The sequence below is a fragment of the Macrotis lagotis genome, chromosome 2, assembly GCF_037893015.1.
Source record: "Macrotis lagotis isolate mMagLag1 chromosome 2, bilby.v1.9.chrom.fasta, whole genome shotgun sequence".
Classification (NCBI taxonomy): Eukaryota; Metazoa; Chordata; class Mammalia; order Peramelemorphia; family Peramelidae; genus Macrotis; species Macrotis lagotis.
Genome location: NC_133659.1, coordinates 144,054,044 through 144,068,945, shown reverse-complemented (window position 1 = coordinate 144,068,945; position 14,902 = coordinate 144,054,044). Strand labels below are relative to the sequence as shown.

The 14,902-nt window shown below is 32.8% G+C and overlaps 1 protein-coding gene across 1 annotated transcript; it reads right to left on the bottom strand.

Moving 5' to 3' along the window:
- Positions 1-10,829: 10,829 nt before the first annotated feature.
- LOC141511199 (EGF domain-specific O-linked N-acetylglucosamine transferase-like) lies at positions 10,830-12,681 on the bottom strand. The gene is given in 4 exon segments (XM_074220448.1): positions 10,830-11,379; positions 11,609-12,175; positions 12,177-12,241; positions 12,484-12,681. Coding segments are annotated over 4 exon segments (1,332 nt in total). The 3' UTR covers positions 10,830-10,877.
- Between the last annotated feature and the right edge of the window lie 2,221 nt (positions 12,682-14,902).

Sequence of the window (14,902 nt, the reverse complement as noted above, 5' to 3'; positions counted from 1 at the left end):
AAAACAATGTCATTTTCTCTTTTTTAAAATTACTCAACTAGGAGAGAGGACACTGACAAGGAAATACAGAAATATATCATAGATGCTAAATGTAAGAAACAAGTTCTAGACAAATTCAGAAATATTATAATTGCCATTTATATTCTGATATCAGGCAAGTATTAAGTTTCCAGTTTTAAGGAACTGTGATCTATGACACATTGCTCATGTGCATTCAGCTGCAAAGGAAAATTTAATTATTGAAGCACATAAGTCTTCTACACCTTCATTAAGTGCTAATCACTGAAGAAGAGAACACCTGGAACAGATAGTTTAAGAGTATCATTTTGCCATATTTCTTAGATTTTGTATGAATCATCCATTGCTTTGTAATGTTGCCTTTGAAAAAGGCAGGGGGAAGGAGGCAGCTGAGAATGACTAAGACTGTGACTCAGGACTATTAACTATTATTGCTAAGGAAGGTACTAAATCAGATTTGATGTATATTATAGTATAAACAGACCCACATAAGGAAGGAAGTAGAATTTGGCATCATGAAATGGTGGCATGAATTAATTTTTTGCTTTTGATAGCTCTCTTACTTTAGAGAAAGAAAGAAAAACCCTCAGTGACTTTACCTTTTCTCCTATTTCCATTTCTATAGCAAAGACCTGAAATGTTCTGATAGCTTCAAGAAAACCAGACTCTTCAATGAGTATATTGAAATAATTCTGGGTTATGGTTATGACTAAAATTTAGCACTAAGCAAACATTATATAATTACATCGAGACAAACTGTTCTCCATGACTACAGCATTTTCCACATTTCTTAAGGCAGACGGCCTGTTAGATTCTAGAAGCTAAACTGTAAGCAGCATTTGAATAGCTAATCAGAAGCTATTTTGCAATATGTATATATATATATATATATATATATATATATATATTTAATCTAGTTCAGGATTTTACATATCTAATGATTAAATTGCTACACTCAGTATTTTTGGTTGAGAGGGAGGCAGCTCAGAGGTTCAAATTTCATGAAAAGCTTTCATACTCTGAGTCAAGAAGTTCATTTCAATTTAAACTCCCCCAACATTATATGAATCCTGCTTAGTATGCAGATGACTTAGTTTCAATTATTAGACTTCTTGAAAAGAAGTCCTTTTTTCTTCTCTCTTTCTTTTGCTCTAAAAAATTAACTTTTTCTATGTTTTGGAACTTCATACTTATTATTACTATTAATATGTAACATAGCAATTACAAGTACAGAAATTTTCCTTCTAGTTTATATTATTTATATTTTCATCATAACTTATTCTGAGTGAGTAAAATTTACAGTGAGGTATCTTTAAACCTCTACCTTTGTATTGTCATTCTAAAAAAGCTACTAAGTCAAAATTTTAGTAATGTATTTATCAATAAAGAATCTTTGCTTCCTGTACAATTTTCATTTGCTTTCACCAGTATAATTTTCCTGTTATTCTTGAACTCTGAAAACGTTGGTGTCAATTCTCTTCAAAATTACTAGTCTAATAATGAGTCTTTCAAAGGAGCTTTTGTGGTGGCATAGTAGATAAAGCATGCCTTGGAGTCAGGAATACCTGGGTTCAAATCCTGTCTCAGACACTTAATAATTACCTAGCTGTGTGGCCTTGGGCAAGCCCATCCATTGCTTTGTAATGTTGCCTTTGAAAAAGGCAGGGGGAAGGAGGCAGCTGACCCCATTTGCCTTGCAAAAAAAAAAAGTTTTTGTCAGAAACTCAGAAATTTTTGTCATTGATAAACAATATATATATATATATATATATATATATATATATATATATATATATATATATATATATATATATATATATTTTTATTCATGGACACCCCAGCTTCTAGGCACTTAGATTAACACTATTTGCAAAAAAAAAAAACCCCAGGGAATTTCATTTTGCTACTATTTTCAAAGGATCATATGACTTTTTATGGTCTAACTAAATAGCAGTCTTATGCCAGATTGAGGGTAAGAACTTCAAAACATATTTTTATCAGTTAAAAAGAAAACTTTTGTTGAAACATATTTTCTTTCCTTATTTACAGAGATAACTTAGATGCACCTGTGTTTGTATCATTAGATGTGCTATCATGTGTCTTCCTATCTCATTCAATTTTCAGTCCTGTACTTTAATATCCATCTACAGTAGATTTACATAAAAATATGAAGACCTTTTTATGGTTCAAATTCAGATTCAATTTATATACATTGAGCTATATGTATTTCTTACAGCAGGCAGCCTTAAAGCTAGAAGCTAAGTTAAAATGGGAGTAAGCCTCAAGTAAATCTTACTCTTAACAGATCTGGCTCAAAGATGGAATAATACAAATTACCCAATCGAGTTTAGAAATTTATCTTACTCTACAGGGAAGGAGGGGAATTGGGTAAAGGGAAAAGAGGGACTTATAGAATGAAGGGAGAAAAGGAGAGGAAGAGTTAAAAGAGGAAAGGGTGAAGAAAAGGGAGGGGGTTGATAGTAGGGAAGGTAGATTGAGGGAGTCAATGGTCATAAGGAAAACAATGAGGAAGGACCAGGTGAGAGAAAAAACTTCTAAATTGGGAAGATATGCTTAGATTAGGTATAAAAGAAACAGCAGAAAATGACTAATAGTACTCTACTGTTTGAGATATAGCCAAAGGCTCCAGTTTCTTAGATAAGAACTCATTATTTGACAAAAACCTCTGGGAAAACTAGAAAATGGTATGGCAAAACTAGGCATGGACCACTATCTCATACCCTAAACCAAGATAAGTTTGAAATGGGTTCAGAATCTAGGTATAAAGGGACATACCATTAGCCAATTAGGAGAATGTGCAATAGTGTATCTGTCATATCTATGGAAAGGGGAGAGTTTATGATGAAACAAGAGAGAAATATGGTAAATTGAAAAATGGATAATTTTCATCACTTCAAATTCGTTTTTGAACAAATAAAACCAATGCAACCAAGATTAGAAGGATTGTAGAAATTTGGGAAACAATTTCAACAACTAGTGTTGTTGATAAAGAACTCATTTCTAAAATATATAGGTAACTTTGCCAAATTTATAAGAATAGAAGAAATTCACCCATGGTTAAAGGATATGAATAGGCAGTTTTCAGATGAAGAGATTTATGTTATCTATAGATATAGGCAAAATATTAAAAAATCATTATTAATTAGAGAAATGTGAATAAAACCATTCAGGTACCATCTTACACATATCAGACTGACTAAAGTGACACAATAGGAAAATAATGAACGTTGGAGAGGATTCTAGAAAACTGGGACGCTAATGTACTTTTGATAGACTTGTTAACTAAATCAATCATTTTGGAGAGCAATTTGAAATTATTTCCAAAGGGAATACCTTTTTTTCATACCCTTTTATTCAGCGATACCTTTATTAGTACATTACAAAAAGATCATGTTAAAGGGGAAAAAATCCTCATGTACAGAAATATTGACAGAAATTCTTTTTGTAGTGGAAAATAATTGAAAATTGAGAAATGCCCATCAATTAGGGGATGACTGAACAAATTATGTTACATGAATCTGATACAGTACTATTATTCTGTAAGAAATCATGAACAGGTGGAGTTTAGAAAAGCTTGTAAAGACTTGCATGAACTGATGATGAATGAAAGTAAATAGAACCTAGAAATATTGTCCACATTATCAAAAACATAAGATGATTGATTAGTCTTGATGGACTCAGCTCTTCTTGGCAGTTCAATGACCAAAGATAATTCTAAAAAAGTTTGTGATGAAAAATGCCATTTGCCTTCAGAGGGAAAAAATACAAAGCAAAAAACTAAGGAGTCTGAATGCAGAGCAAGGTATACTATTTCCACTTTAAAAAATTTTTTTTAATGCCTTTTATTTATTTCTCATGCTTTTCCTTTATTTTTTTAACACAATTTATGTAAAACATGATTGGACATGTAAAATCTATATGAAATTACTTTCTGTCATGGTAAGGGTGAAGGGAAAGAAGAGAGGAAATGTGGAACTCAAAATCTTACAGAAAGATGAGCACTGAAAAACTGAAAAAGGTAACTTCCTTTACCAAAGCTCTTTTTGGTGATAAAGAGGGATAATATCTAAATCCAGGAAGGAAAAAAGAAAGGAAAATTATATACCAAAAATATCAATAATTACCAATTCAAAAATTTAAATAAAATTCCATTAATAGTTTATCCAAGAAATAATTTATTATGACTTAATTGGATCTTTACTAGAGATACAATTATATAGCATTATAAAATAATTAATATAATTAATCATGTTAAAAGCCAAAATATCTAAAGCAATATAATTATCTCATTAAGAAAAAGTTTCTTACAAAATTTTACATTAAATTATGTTAAAGTAGTGCAAAAATATAGGTATGGAAATACTTTTTAATATCATAAAGTATGTTTAGATATAAATATGCCTATATATTATGAGAAGTTTAGATACATAATAACTTTAAAAAAATGTGAAGAAAACAATGATGCCTGCTCTCCCCACTATCAAATATTTTGGAAATGCTAGGAACAACAGACAAGAGAAGAAGATTAAAGGTAAAAAGATAGGTAAAGAGGAATGAGCACTATGACTGTTGGCTTATGATAGGATGGTTCACTTTTGAAATTCATAGAAAATCAGTAAAAATACTAATTTAGGCAATTAAGAGATTCAGCAAAATTAGTTTATCAACTCTTCAAGAGAGAGATTGTCATAAAGCAGAAAGATAATACTTTCTAGGAACTTTAAAATGCTGGGATTTTAGCAAAGTAAAAAAGAATAGGAAGAGGAAACAGCTGGTACTAGGTTGTATCAAGATAAGGTGGTTCAATGTTTTACAACTTAAATAAGAGAAAGTATTTTCTTGTACTAGTTTTTTCCATTTCATTTTATGTTGTTCTTTATTTTGGAAATTTCATTTACTTGGGAATATAAATTGGTTTCTGTTACCAGAAATGTATGTATGCACACACACATATTTATGAAAAAATTAAAATCATAATTTTTTTTTAAATTACACATGACATCAACAACAAAATGTCACACAATATCATATAAGAATCCAAGAAGACACAAGAAACCTATTTTTCCCTTGGCATATTCATGGTGGCTCTAGTCTGATGAATGTGAAAAAAAATGTTTTAGTGATTCTAACCTTGTTTCAACAATCAGAATCAAGTTAACAAGAGAAGAGAGGCCAAAAAAGGAAAAAGATCTTGTTAGATCTATTCCAAAGAATCCTATGAAATATGAAATTTTTCTTTGCTGGAGTTTTTGTTGACATAGCCTTTGACTTTTTTGAATTATTGAACAAAAGGACCAATCTCATTTGTCCTAAAGCTAATGATTTTTTCTTTACAGATATATATATATATATATATATATATATATATATGTATATATATTTTCTTTTTTAGATGAATACTCCTCTAAATAACAGGATAAGGAATATTTAAAGGTCATTGAGTTCAATTTATCCTTTCCTTGTTTAATGCTCAAGATCATAGTCTTAGTAAATGGCACAGCTTGATTTTGTGCTTGTTTTTTGGTTTTGAGTTTATTTCTCTTTCACTACTTGGCAAGAATTAGTTTTTGTGTAGCTAAATTAACTTGAATCTTAGTCACAAATCCAAGAAGTCACACAAATTTGAAACAAAGATAAAGGTAAAGTTTATTATTTTAAGTATTTTTATTTTTATATCTGTTTCTAATTTTATGAGGTCTAGATTAATATCTGTTGAGGAATTAGGACTGTGTGAGGGTGAAGCAGATATAAGCAAGAAATAATGTGAAGTGAAAAATGGCAGAACTTAACAGCTCCAATTAAAGAAAGAGTCATATATATATATATATATATATATACATATATATATATATATATATATAATTGTAGCTTTGAAAATGAGAGTGAGATGCTTATATAACTAAGGAATTTGGGAGGAAGGAAACATTTAAAGAAGAAAGATTTCAATTTTTAGCATTTAAAATGTTGGAGAAACACATCCAAATTGTGATATGTTGTGGTCAGAAATAGGGGAGGATTTGAAGATGTATATATAGATTTTATATTCTATTATATTTTCATATTTACTTAGTACTTAATGGTTTACATAGCACTTTCCTCCTGATATCCTTGTGTGTTTGTTTGACAGTGTAATATTATTGCCATCATACACATGAGAAAAGTTAAGAAAGGGAAGAGTCAAAATTTGGGGTCTTTTTCAAACTATTATAGATTTTTAATTTATGGAAATTTCAAATATTAACCAACTCATACTTCAATAAGAATTCTATCTATAGCAAATTCAGGAACAAATGACTTTACATGGATGCTAATATATTTAAAGAACATAAACTTTCTCCCTTCCCACTTTGGCAAACAATTTTATATCTTGTAATGTTTTCTGCAGTGTTAAAATTATACCTATGGGAGTTTATTAGGTCACCTGTAAATAATGTGCAGTGCAAGAATGTAGATACACTATCTTGGGAAATACTGAGACTAGGGAAAGGTGGTCATGGAACTAAAGATTAAATAAGAATGAAAATGAATAGGTTGCTAGATCAGAGAGTAGAAGAAGTTTCAGTCTTGGAGATTATGAGTATAACTAGAAGGAAAGAAAACATGATTAAAATAGTTAAATACTGAAGAAAGGTCAAGATTGATGATAATTGATTTTAAAAAAGCCATAGGAATTAGGAATTAAAAGATGACTAGGAATCTTGGGGGCAGCATTTTCAGGGGAGTGGAAAAATCAAAAGACTGTTAAAGATGACACTCTTTCTAGAAATGGGATAATGAGGTAGAAGGAAGATGTTGGGAAATAACGTTTGCAGACAAGTTTTATTTATTTTTGTCTTTAAGGATATGGTTGAAACACACATGTTTATCTCAGTTGACTTGGAGAGCTTGAAGATGAACAAGAAAATCAATGATTGATAGCATAAAGGCCTAGAGAACATTAATAGTTTTGGAAACAGTGGAAGTAAGATCCCTAATGAGGAGGTGAATTGTCTTTTCCTATGAGAACTGAATAAAGAAAGATATGATGGGTGAATGTATAAAAATGTAGTAGAGTATGGAGTCTGGGGGATGTGGGAGATCATGATAGATGACTTCAATTTTCCTTGTAACAAAGCTGTTGAGATCCTATTATTCAGCCATATGTGGGTAAAAGTGGAGTTGGGGACTTGAAGAAAAAGGAGAAAGTCTGTAGTCATCATTTGGGAGATATGACAGAATATTAATAAAAGGGCTTAGATGAGATAATATGGAAGATCTGCATAACTTCTATGAGAATGGCTCAGGGCTAGAGAGAAGTGGTTGAAGTTTGGGGAATTAGGATCAAGATTATAAAAGGAGAGAAGTCAGTAGGAATGGTGAGGGGGTGTACATAGAAAAGTGGCAAGGACTAAGAGAATGTTATTTAGACTGAAGGTGAAAAGTTCTGCCATTTTAAACCTCCTACAACTTTTAATTTAATAGTTATCTGACCTTGGGCATATTACTTCTAGTGGTATGGGGACTGGTGTTTAACATTTGGCTTACCTCAAGAAAAAAAGTTCACGTGTCACATTATTAAGTGTCATTTGCATTATTAATATTTCTTTTCATCACTTTCTTTAATCTAGAAAGTCAAAAAATTATAAATCAAGTTCTGATTTGTAGAATTTACTAATTTCCAAGGTAATACTGCTCCCATTAAAAATGTAACCATTGATTTTTGAAAGCTATTTAAGTTCTCTTCAGCACACACCTGGCTTCATTTTTCTATTATATAAAATGAAACCTTTAAAATTTAAATATTGAATCATTCAGAGATTGTTCACAATTTGACTAGTATGAAGTTTCTTTTTTTAATCATACCAAATATCTTATATAGATTATTTCATTTCCAGAGTGTTTTGATTCTCCAAAATATACTATTGGTTGTATTATTACCTTTCAGTGAAGTATCTAAAGTTTTTATTTCTCCCCTGAGTTCTGTCAAAATGGTTTTGCTCTTATAACTTCTCACTATAATTGTTTGTTAGCATTGGAATTATCAGGAGTCAATGCTGGTGTCAGGAGAAGGCTTCTCAAATGATAAATGTGTGATTCTACTCTGTCACCTGATTTTCACAGCCATGATACCATCTGCAGCAGCATTATAACAATTGAGATCTGTGGGCAGATTGGCTCTATTATACAAGCAGGAACATGTAGACTAATCAAATAAATGCTAATGAGTATACAATTTTGAACATGATTAAGTAACTGAGATTACTCATGGAATTATTTAGGAGTAACTTTGCAGAATACCAGATATTCATTTTATGTTGAACAAATGATCTTGCTAAATTAAATTCTCTGATAGCTATTGATTAGATTTGCTCACAATGAACTGCCTATGAAGCATCACACTCAAATAAACGGGGCTGATCAAACAATCGATTTTCTCTTAGAGAAAAATCTTTTGTTTTTCTGACAAAAACTGGAAATTTATCTTAGAGTATATTTTAATTGGGAATAGCATCAATATCGTTAGATATTTAAATAAGGGAAAACTAATTATACTTGAATCATTTGATTACAAGAAGATCAATTGTTTTCTTTCACACCCTTCAATTTTTTTTTTACGAAAAAAAGATTTATTTCAAAAGCATGTCCCCCCAAAAAAAGACATTATAGGCTTTTTACAGGTTGATCTTAAAAATATGAATTGATAAAAGTAGCAAATTTTACACTTTAAAATTTTTAAAGTTTGAAAATACTAGAACTGCTCCTTCTGTTACTGTTTTTTAAAGCCTGATAAGTTAACTGCATAATTATCAGATACATTCTCCTGTTTTTATAAAATTTACCACTCTCTAAAATATGTGCAAAGTATAATAAATATAGTTTTCCTCTAAAAAAAGCTAAATGTTCTTAAATTCACACTACTTTACAAAACAACATTGTCCTAGACACTTCTGTAAAATGAGGTAATAACACAAATACAGAAATACTGCATTTACAATTTTTGATTCTGTCCCAAAGTGCGACTTTGACTCTTTGTTTCCCTTTTGAGTGAAGCCTGTTTTCCTAAATAATTGCTCAGTATTCTGCACATGGAAAAGCAGCAACAGCCATGATTAGAAAATCCATTGCAATCAGCCAAGATTCTGAGAACAGAGTTTTTCAAGGGCCTGAACCAACCTGTGGATCAGTTAGTGCTCCAGGCATTCATCTGGATTTTATATAAGCAGTGTAATAAATAGACCTAACCTCTAGGAAGTTCCTTACAATCATTTAACAAAAGGCAGTTAAGAGACTCAAAATTTAAACTTTGCAAGTGTTTAGACATTTGTAAACTCATTTTGCAACAGAATGAATTCTAACAACAGAAATGAAGTATTCTAGAAGGGCATAAATAGGAGAATTGATCTTAATACTTTTTCCATTCATAAATAGAGTTTAGTAAGTAAGATCTTACCTGTTTTCATAATGTTATCCTTCTATAGATTCTTTTTTTTAATAATTCAGAATAAAACACTCTACATTGACAGGTTAAATACAGAAACTTATGAAGAACTAAAAAACTTATATCTTTCAATGGGGATGGTGATCTAGAGAATTAGGACTTTACCTACCTCAATGATAGGAACTATGCCATCTTTTAAAAGAAACACTTTACAAATTAGGGGTTTTTGTTTTCCCTCATTAAAGGGAAAAGCAAGCACTGCTTGATTAACCAAAAAAAATTAAAGAATTTGCCATACCATACATAATTCACATTAAAAGTTGACTCCTATTAGTAATACACATCCTATCACAATTGCATAGGATACATTTTAATCTCAGGATACCTGACATCCACTTAAAGTGACTAAAACATCTGACTAAGGTTGAAAGAATTATTGGCTTACTATACTTGAAATTCTATTTTTTGCGTGTGCCTCAAATGAGGGTTAGTTTATAAAGCAAGTTCTTTGTTAACAGTTTGGTGGATAAAATTTTGAACTGGATTCATTAAGACCTGGATTCAGATTCTTCCTCAGATCCTTACTAGCTATTAACTCTGAGCAACTCACTTAACCCTGTTGGGTCTTGATTTCCTCTTTAGTAAAATGAGTTAGATTCTCTCATGAATCAACTCTTTTTTTAGGTTTTTTTGGCAAGGCAAATGGGGTTAAGTGGCTTGCCCAAGGCCACACAGCTAGGTAATTATTAAGTGTCTGAGACCGGATTTGAACCCAGGTACTCCTGACTCCAAGGCCGGGGCTTTATCCACTACGCCACCTAGGCACCCCTTGAATCAACTCTTTGTTAGATAAAAGCCAGACTTAAAAGTTTTCCTCTCTTTAGAGCTTAGCTCTAAACCCAGAATTTATGTTCCTCTAATCCTACAGCCTCTAGATTCCTTTGGGCTCTCAATTTCTGGTCCTATAAATCCAAATATGTCAGAAATAAACTGAAGTGATGATTGAAATTACAATCATTATCATATCATAAAAATGAAAATAACAACAATAACAAAATCTTTGCAGATTCTGAAACTCGGTAACTCATCCATGAAACTTTCATTACCACTAACCCCCCCAAAATAATAATAATAACCATTATTATAAGCCTGAAAACATTTACAAAATGGGAGAACTAAAATGATCAGTGAAAAAGTCTTAAATGGTTCCTGATAAATAACAATAACAAAGAAAGCAGAAAGAATGGTCAAGAAAGACCAGAGTTCAAATACTTCAATACTCTAGATTTGCATTTTGGTATAAATATGGCACATTTTTGGTTTTAAAATTTTCGTGAGCTTGTCGCTCAGGTACTTAGATCCTGATTGATTTCCATTCCACGCCAGTGAAATTGACAGAAAATAAACTGAAATTTCTTTTTCATAGTTCATCATGTTTTTTCTTAAATGGCCACTTTGGGTGTTGAGATACATGCTCAGCAGCCTGGAGGACAAGAGACATAAATTCTTCTACATCGAAAAAATAGTTTGTAAATTTAGGGTGTTCTCCTAGACTTGGATGGTGACCCTTATCTTGAGGGAAAACCTTGCTTCTTTTTTTCCATGTAACATAGTGAATCCCTCTCAGCCTGGCTAGGTCTAAATAACAGCGTTCATCCTCACAGTTGTACAGTTCAAAAATCATGGTCCAGTCTGGGAGAAAAAGCAAGTGTGTCAGGCCCGCACCATGCATACCGATAAATATGTCTGTGTTGTGTGTAATTTTCAGTTGTTCCAAAAAGCCAATCTCCTTGTATTTGTAATCTATTATTTGGACCTCAAATGCAGACACAGTTTTCAATGCATTTACAAGCTCATTCTGATTTAATATCTTCTGATATTCTGTACTGTGGGCAAGAATGGTGACATGGATTTTTTCCATCCTGTGGTCCATCTCTTGTGATGTTCAACCTATATAACACATGCTGGGAAAATGCTCGAAATAGTCCTGTATCTTGGCAGCCAGAGATCAGGGGGGTGTTGTAAAACAATGCATATCTCATTCGGAGAAGCAAGGAAAAGATAGCTTCCTTGAAACACACCGTTTTTGAATCATATTCTTTCAAATGGATGATGTCATAGTTAGTGAATGCCTTCCAAGTCTCACTGAACAGGTTCCCATATCCATAGGAACTAGTATCCCACATGATGATGTTGACATCTGTACTGAAGGAATTGTTAACGTGCTGAGTAATGTAGAGATTGATAAAATCACAGAAGTGGTGATACATGTTAACACCTGCATCTAACTTCATGAAGTAGGTTGGCTTTTCGATTACGACATCACACTTGCCATCTTCAATGGGTTTGAAGCTCAGTTCTGTGTACACTTGTAGCTCAGCAAACCAAGATTGTAGAGGGCTTTTACATTGACCTTCAGACATTGTGTGAACATCAAGTGTACAGTGACCTCCTATGTCACCCTTCTGTAGAAAGTTTTCCTTAAACCTGTCATGATTTCTCTTCACTCTTCTTAGGTCAATGTATAAGTTTGATGTTCTACAGTACTGAAGGTAGTGAGAGCAAACTAGCCAGGAATCACCTGTTTCCATAGGTTGGCAGAGGGTCCGTAATTCATGCAGGCGCTCCTTTGCATAACCAAAATCCGCTTGTTTCCAGAATATCTCCTGAGCTGATTCAATGGTATTGGTCCGTCCCCTATCAACGTAACTACAGAGACTCTGGACTGCATGATTTCTCATAGCCCCAACACAATTCAAGATGTTTTAAATGTTTAATGCTTAGCTTTGATCTCTCTGGCAGCGACACCATGTCTTTAATGGGTTCCAAACTGGATCGTTTCCAAGTCCACTTAAACAGAAGAAGCAGCAGTAGTCATCTTCTGAATTATGTGGCCAGCCAGTGGTTTCAAGGAAGCTTCAGGGAAATGTGGGAGATTCCCTGGTCGCTTCAGTAAGGGTCTTTTCTTCAAAGTGGGGATTTTGTTTCCTCTTCAGGCAATAGACCATTGCAGACTTTCTGAAAACTTTATAAGGACATCGTGGGTCTTTGTCACAGACTGCAGCAAGATGTCTATTGTTGTGGAGAAAATAAGGAATGTGCTCTTCGGGCAAGTTAAGGTTCCAGGAGGTGGTCCCTGGAAGGGTTTTCAGGTGAGAAGCTTCATCTTGGTTGCTCCCCGGAATGTTGTGAAGCAGCACCCCAAACACAAGCAGCCTTAGCATTGTAACCAGGGAAGAAAACCAATTAAATCTCAGAGGTTCAGAAGTTTCTGGTGATGTTTTTAAAAGTCTACAATCGTGCATCGGGGTACCGCGGGGGGCATCGGGCGGCTCCGGGCACGGCCGGGCCCTGCGGCTCTGCGGGAGAGGGAGGGGCAAGGCTGGCGCTGGGCCCCCAGCGAGAGCAGGCACTTGCCCGGGCCGGCGTGGGAGCCGCGGGCCTGGGGCCACACCCTTCAATTTTAAAGTATGAAAAGAAAGAAATATTCACCAAATATATCAAAACTAAAGTTAAATCTATAAAATATGAGGGAATATCATATAAGGGAAATGTCTCATGAAATTACATTAGAGAACTTAAGAACTTAGTGGTCCTCTCAATTCCTAGTCTGTTCTGTACTATGGGGATATAACCTGTAAAACCCAGCTTCACAGATTTGTATTCCCCAGTTTTTTTCTGTCATTTCCTCAGTGCTCTCTCATTTTGAGCCATATGTCTGCCCCACTAAAAAGGCAAAAATTATTGCTCAATCAGATGAAATAATGAGTGGCTGAAGGGCAGGAAGTCATATAGCAAATTATAAGAGAAACACACAAGAAACCTTGTTAAGTCAATCAAGGACATTCTCCAGTGTAAAGTTCATGGGGTGAGCCCCAGTCTTTATTCCTGATAGAAACCCAGTCATACATCAATACCCAGTAACTCAACTAGGTGGAGAATGACTAGCTTCAGGGAAAAAGCCATAGATTTCAGAAGTAATAAAGGCAGCGGTCAAAGAAAAGGGAGGGAAGTCAAGATAATTTATTGGGAATGGTTCAATTGGAAAATGGTTCAAATTCAAAACTCCAAGACATGATGACTACATTATAGCCTTGTATGTATTTGTGCATACTTAGTAACTACATCTCTGAAAAAAAAATATAGCCTGCATTATCTATACTTTATCTATAATTTTATTATGTCCAATCAACAAAACAATAATTTGTCTTCATTTGTAGCCTATGTGAAAATGCTAAAATTGAGAAATTTATCAGTTGACTCTCAGATTGACAGAATACATTGCTGGTTTAAGTCTAGCTCTCAAGCAAGAACACCAATAACAGGATTCATAAATATGAAAGGAAAGAATGAATAATATAAACAGAAATTCAAATAACTGAAGAGAAAGTGAAAAAAAAAGCTCCACAATGAAAAAATTCTAAGAGATATGCAGAAATCTTGGAGCAATGGTTAGACATTACAAAATGCTTCAAAAGAGAAATAAAACTTTGATATGAAGACATTAGTATGGAAATCAGTGCTTACAAAGAATAAATGGCAGACATACACATAACAAACAATACAGGATACTTAATTGAAAACCCTTCCAAAAGCAACAAAGTTTCTGAAACTGAGAATATATCAAGATTTCTAAAATATATAGTGGGGGGAGAAATAAAGTTAGCAAAAATGAAGCCAAAACAACTTTGAAAGATTCTATACGAGCCAAAGTGTAACTGAATATGGAATGGGCAGAAAGAACTTTCGTCTCATAGACCTCCTTATAAAATATGATAGACACCAAAGTAGGAAATGATATAAGACTGCAAGGGTTTTTATTGAGTATTTTTTAGCAATATACTGATTGGTCAAATTCACTTATTGCTGAATGAGAAAACGACCATATGAGAAACTGAGACACACTGTTTAAATTTCAGTGTCAAAGACAAAAAACACTGTTCAACTAGTCAGTAGAAAAATCTTTTAATTATGCAATACTATCATTTCAAATACATTTCATTACACTGCAATCCACAAAAACAAATATACTTACACATGCATATATAGTATGGTTGAAGGAAAAAAAGCAGAGTAAATGAAAATAATTTAAAAAAATACAAAAGTATCCTTGACATTATTGGAACTCAAATCATAATGCAAAGATACATAATATTTTTATTTTTATAAAATAAAATTCATGGAATAGCATAGATAAACAAAATCTGGATATAAATTTAAACAATAGTCATGAGCTTGGTAAGGCCCAAACACAAATTATTGGAGAATAGGTATGAAATGAAGGAAATACCAGAAATCGGTCTGATAAAAAAATGAGTTTTAAAAGTTGTCCTACACTGTATTTGGTAAGAAATTGCAAGTAGATAAATGCAATAAATAAGTCTTACTTTTGAATTTTAAAATCTTAATATATTTTTATCACTATGTGTATATACAAAAGTGTCC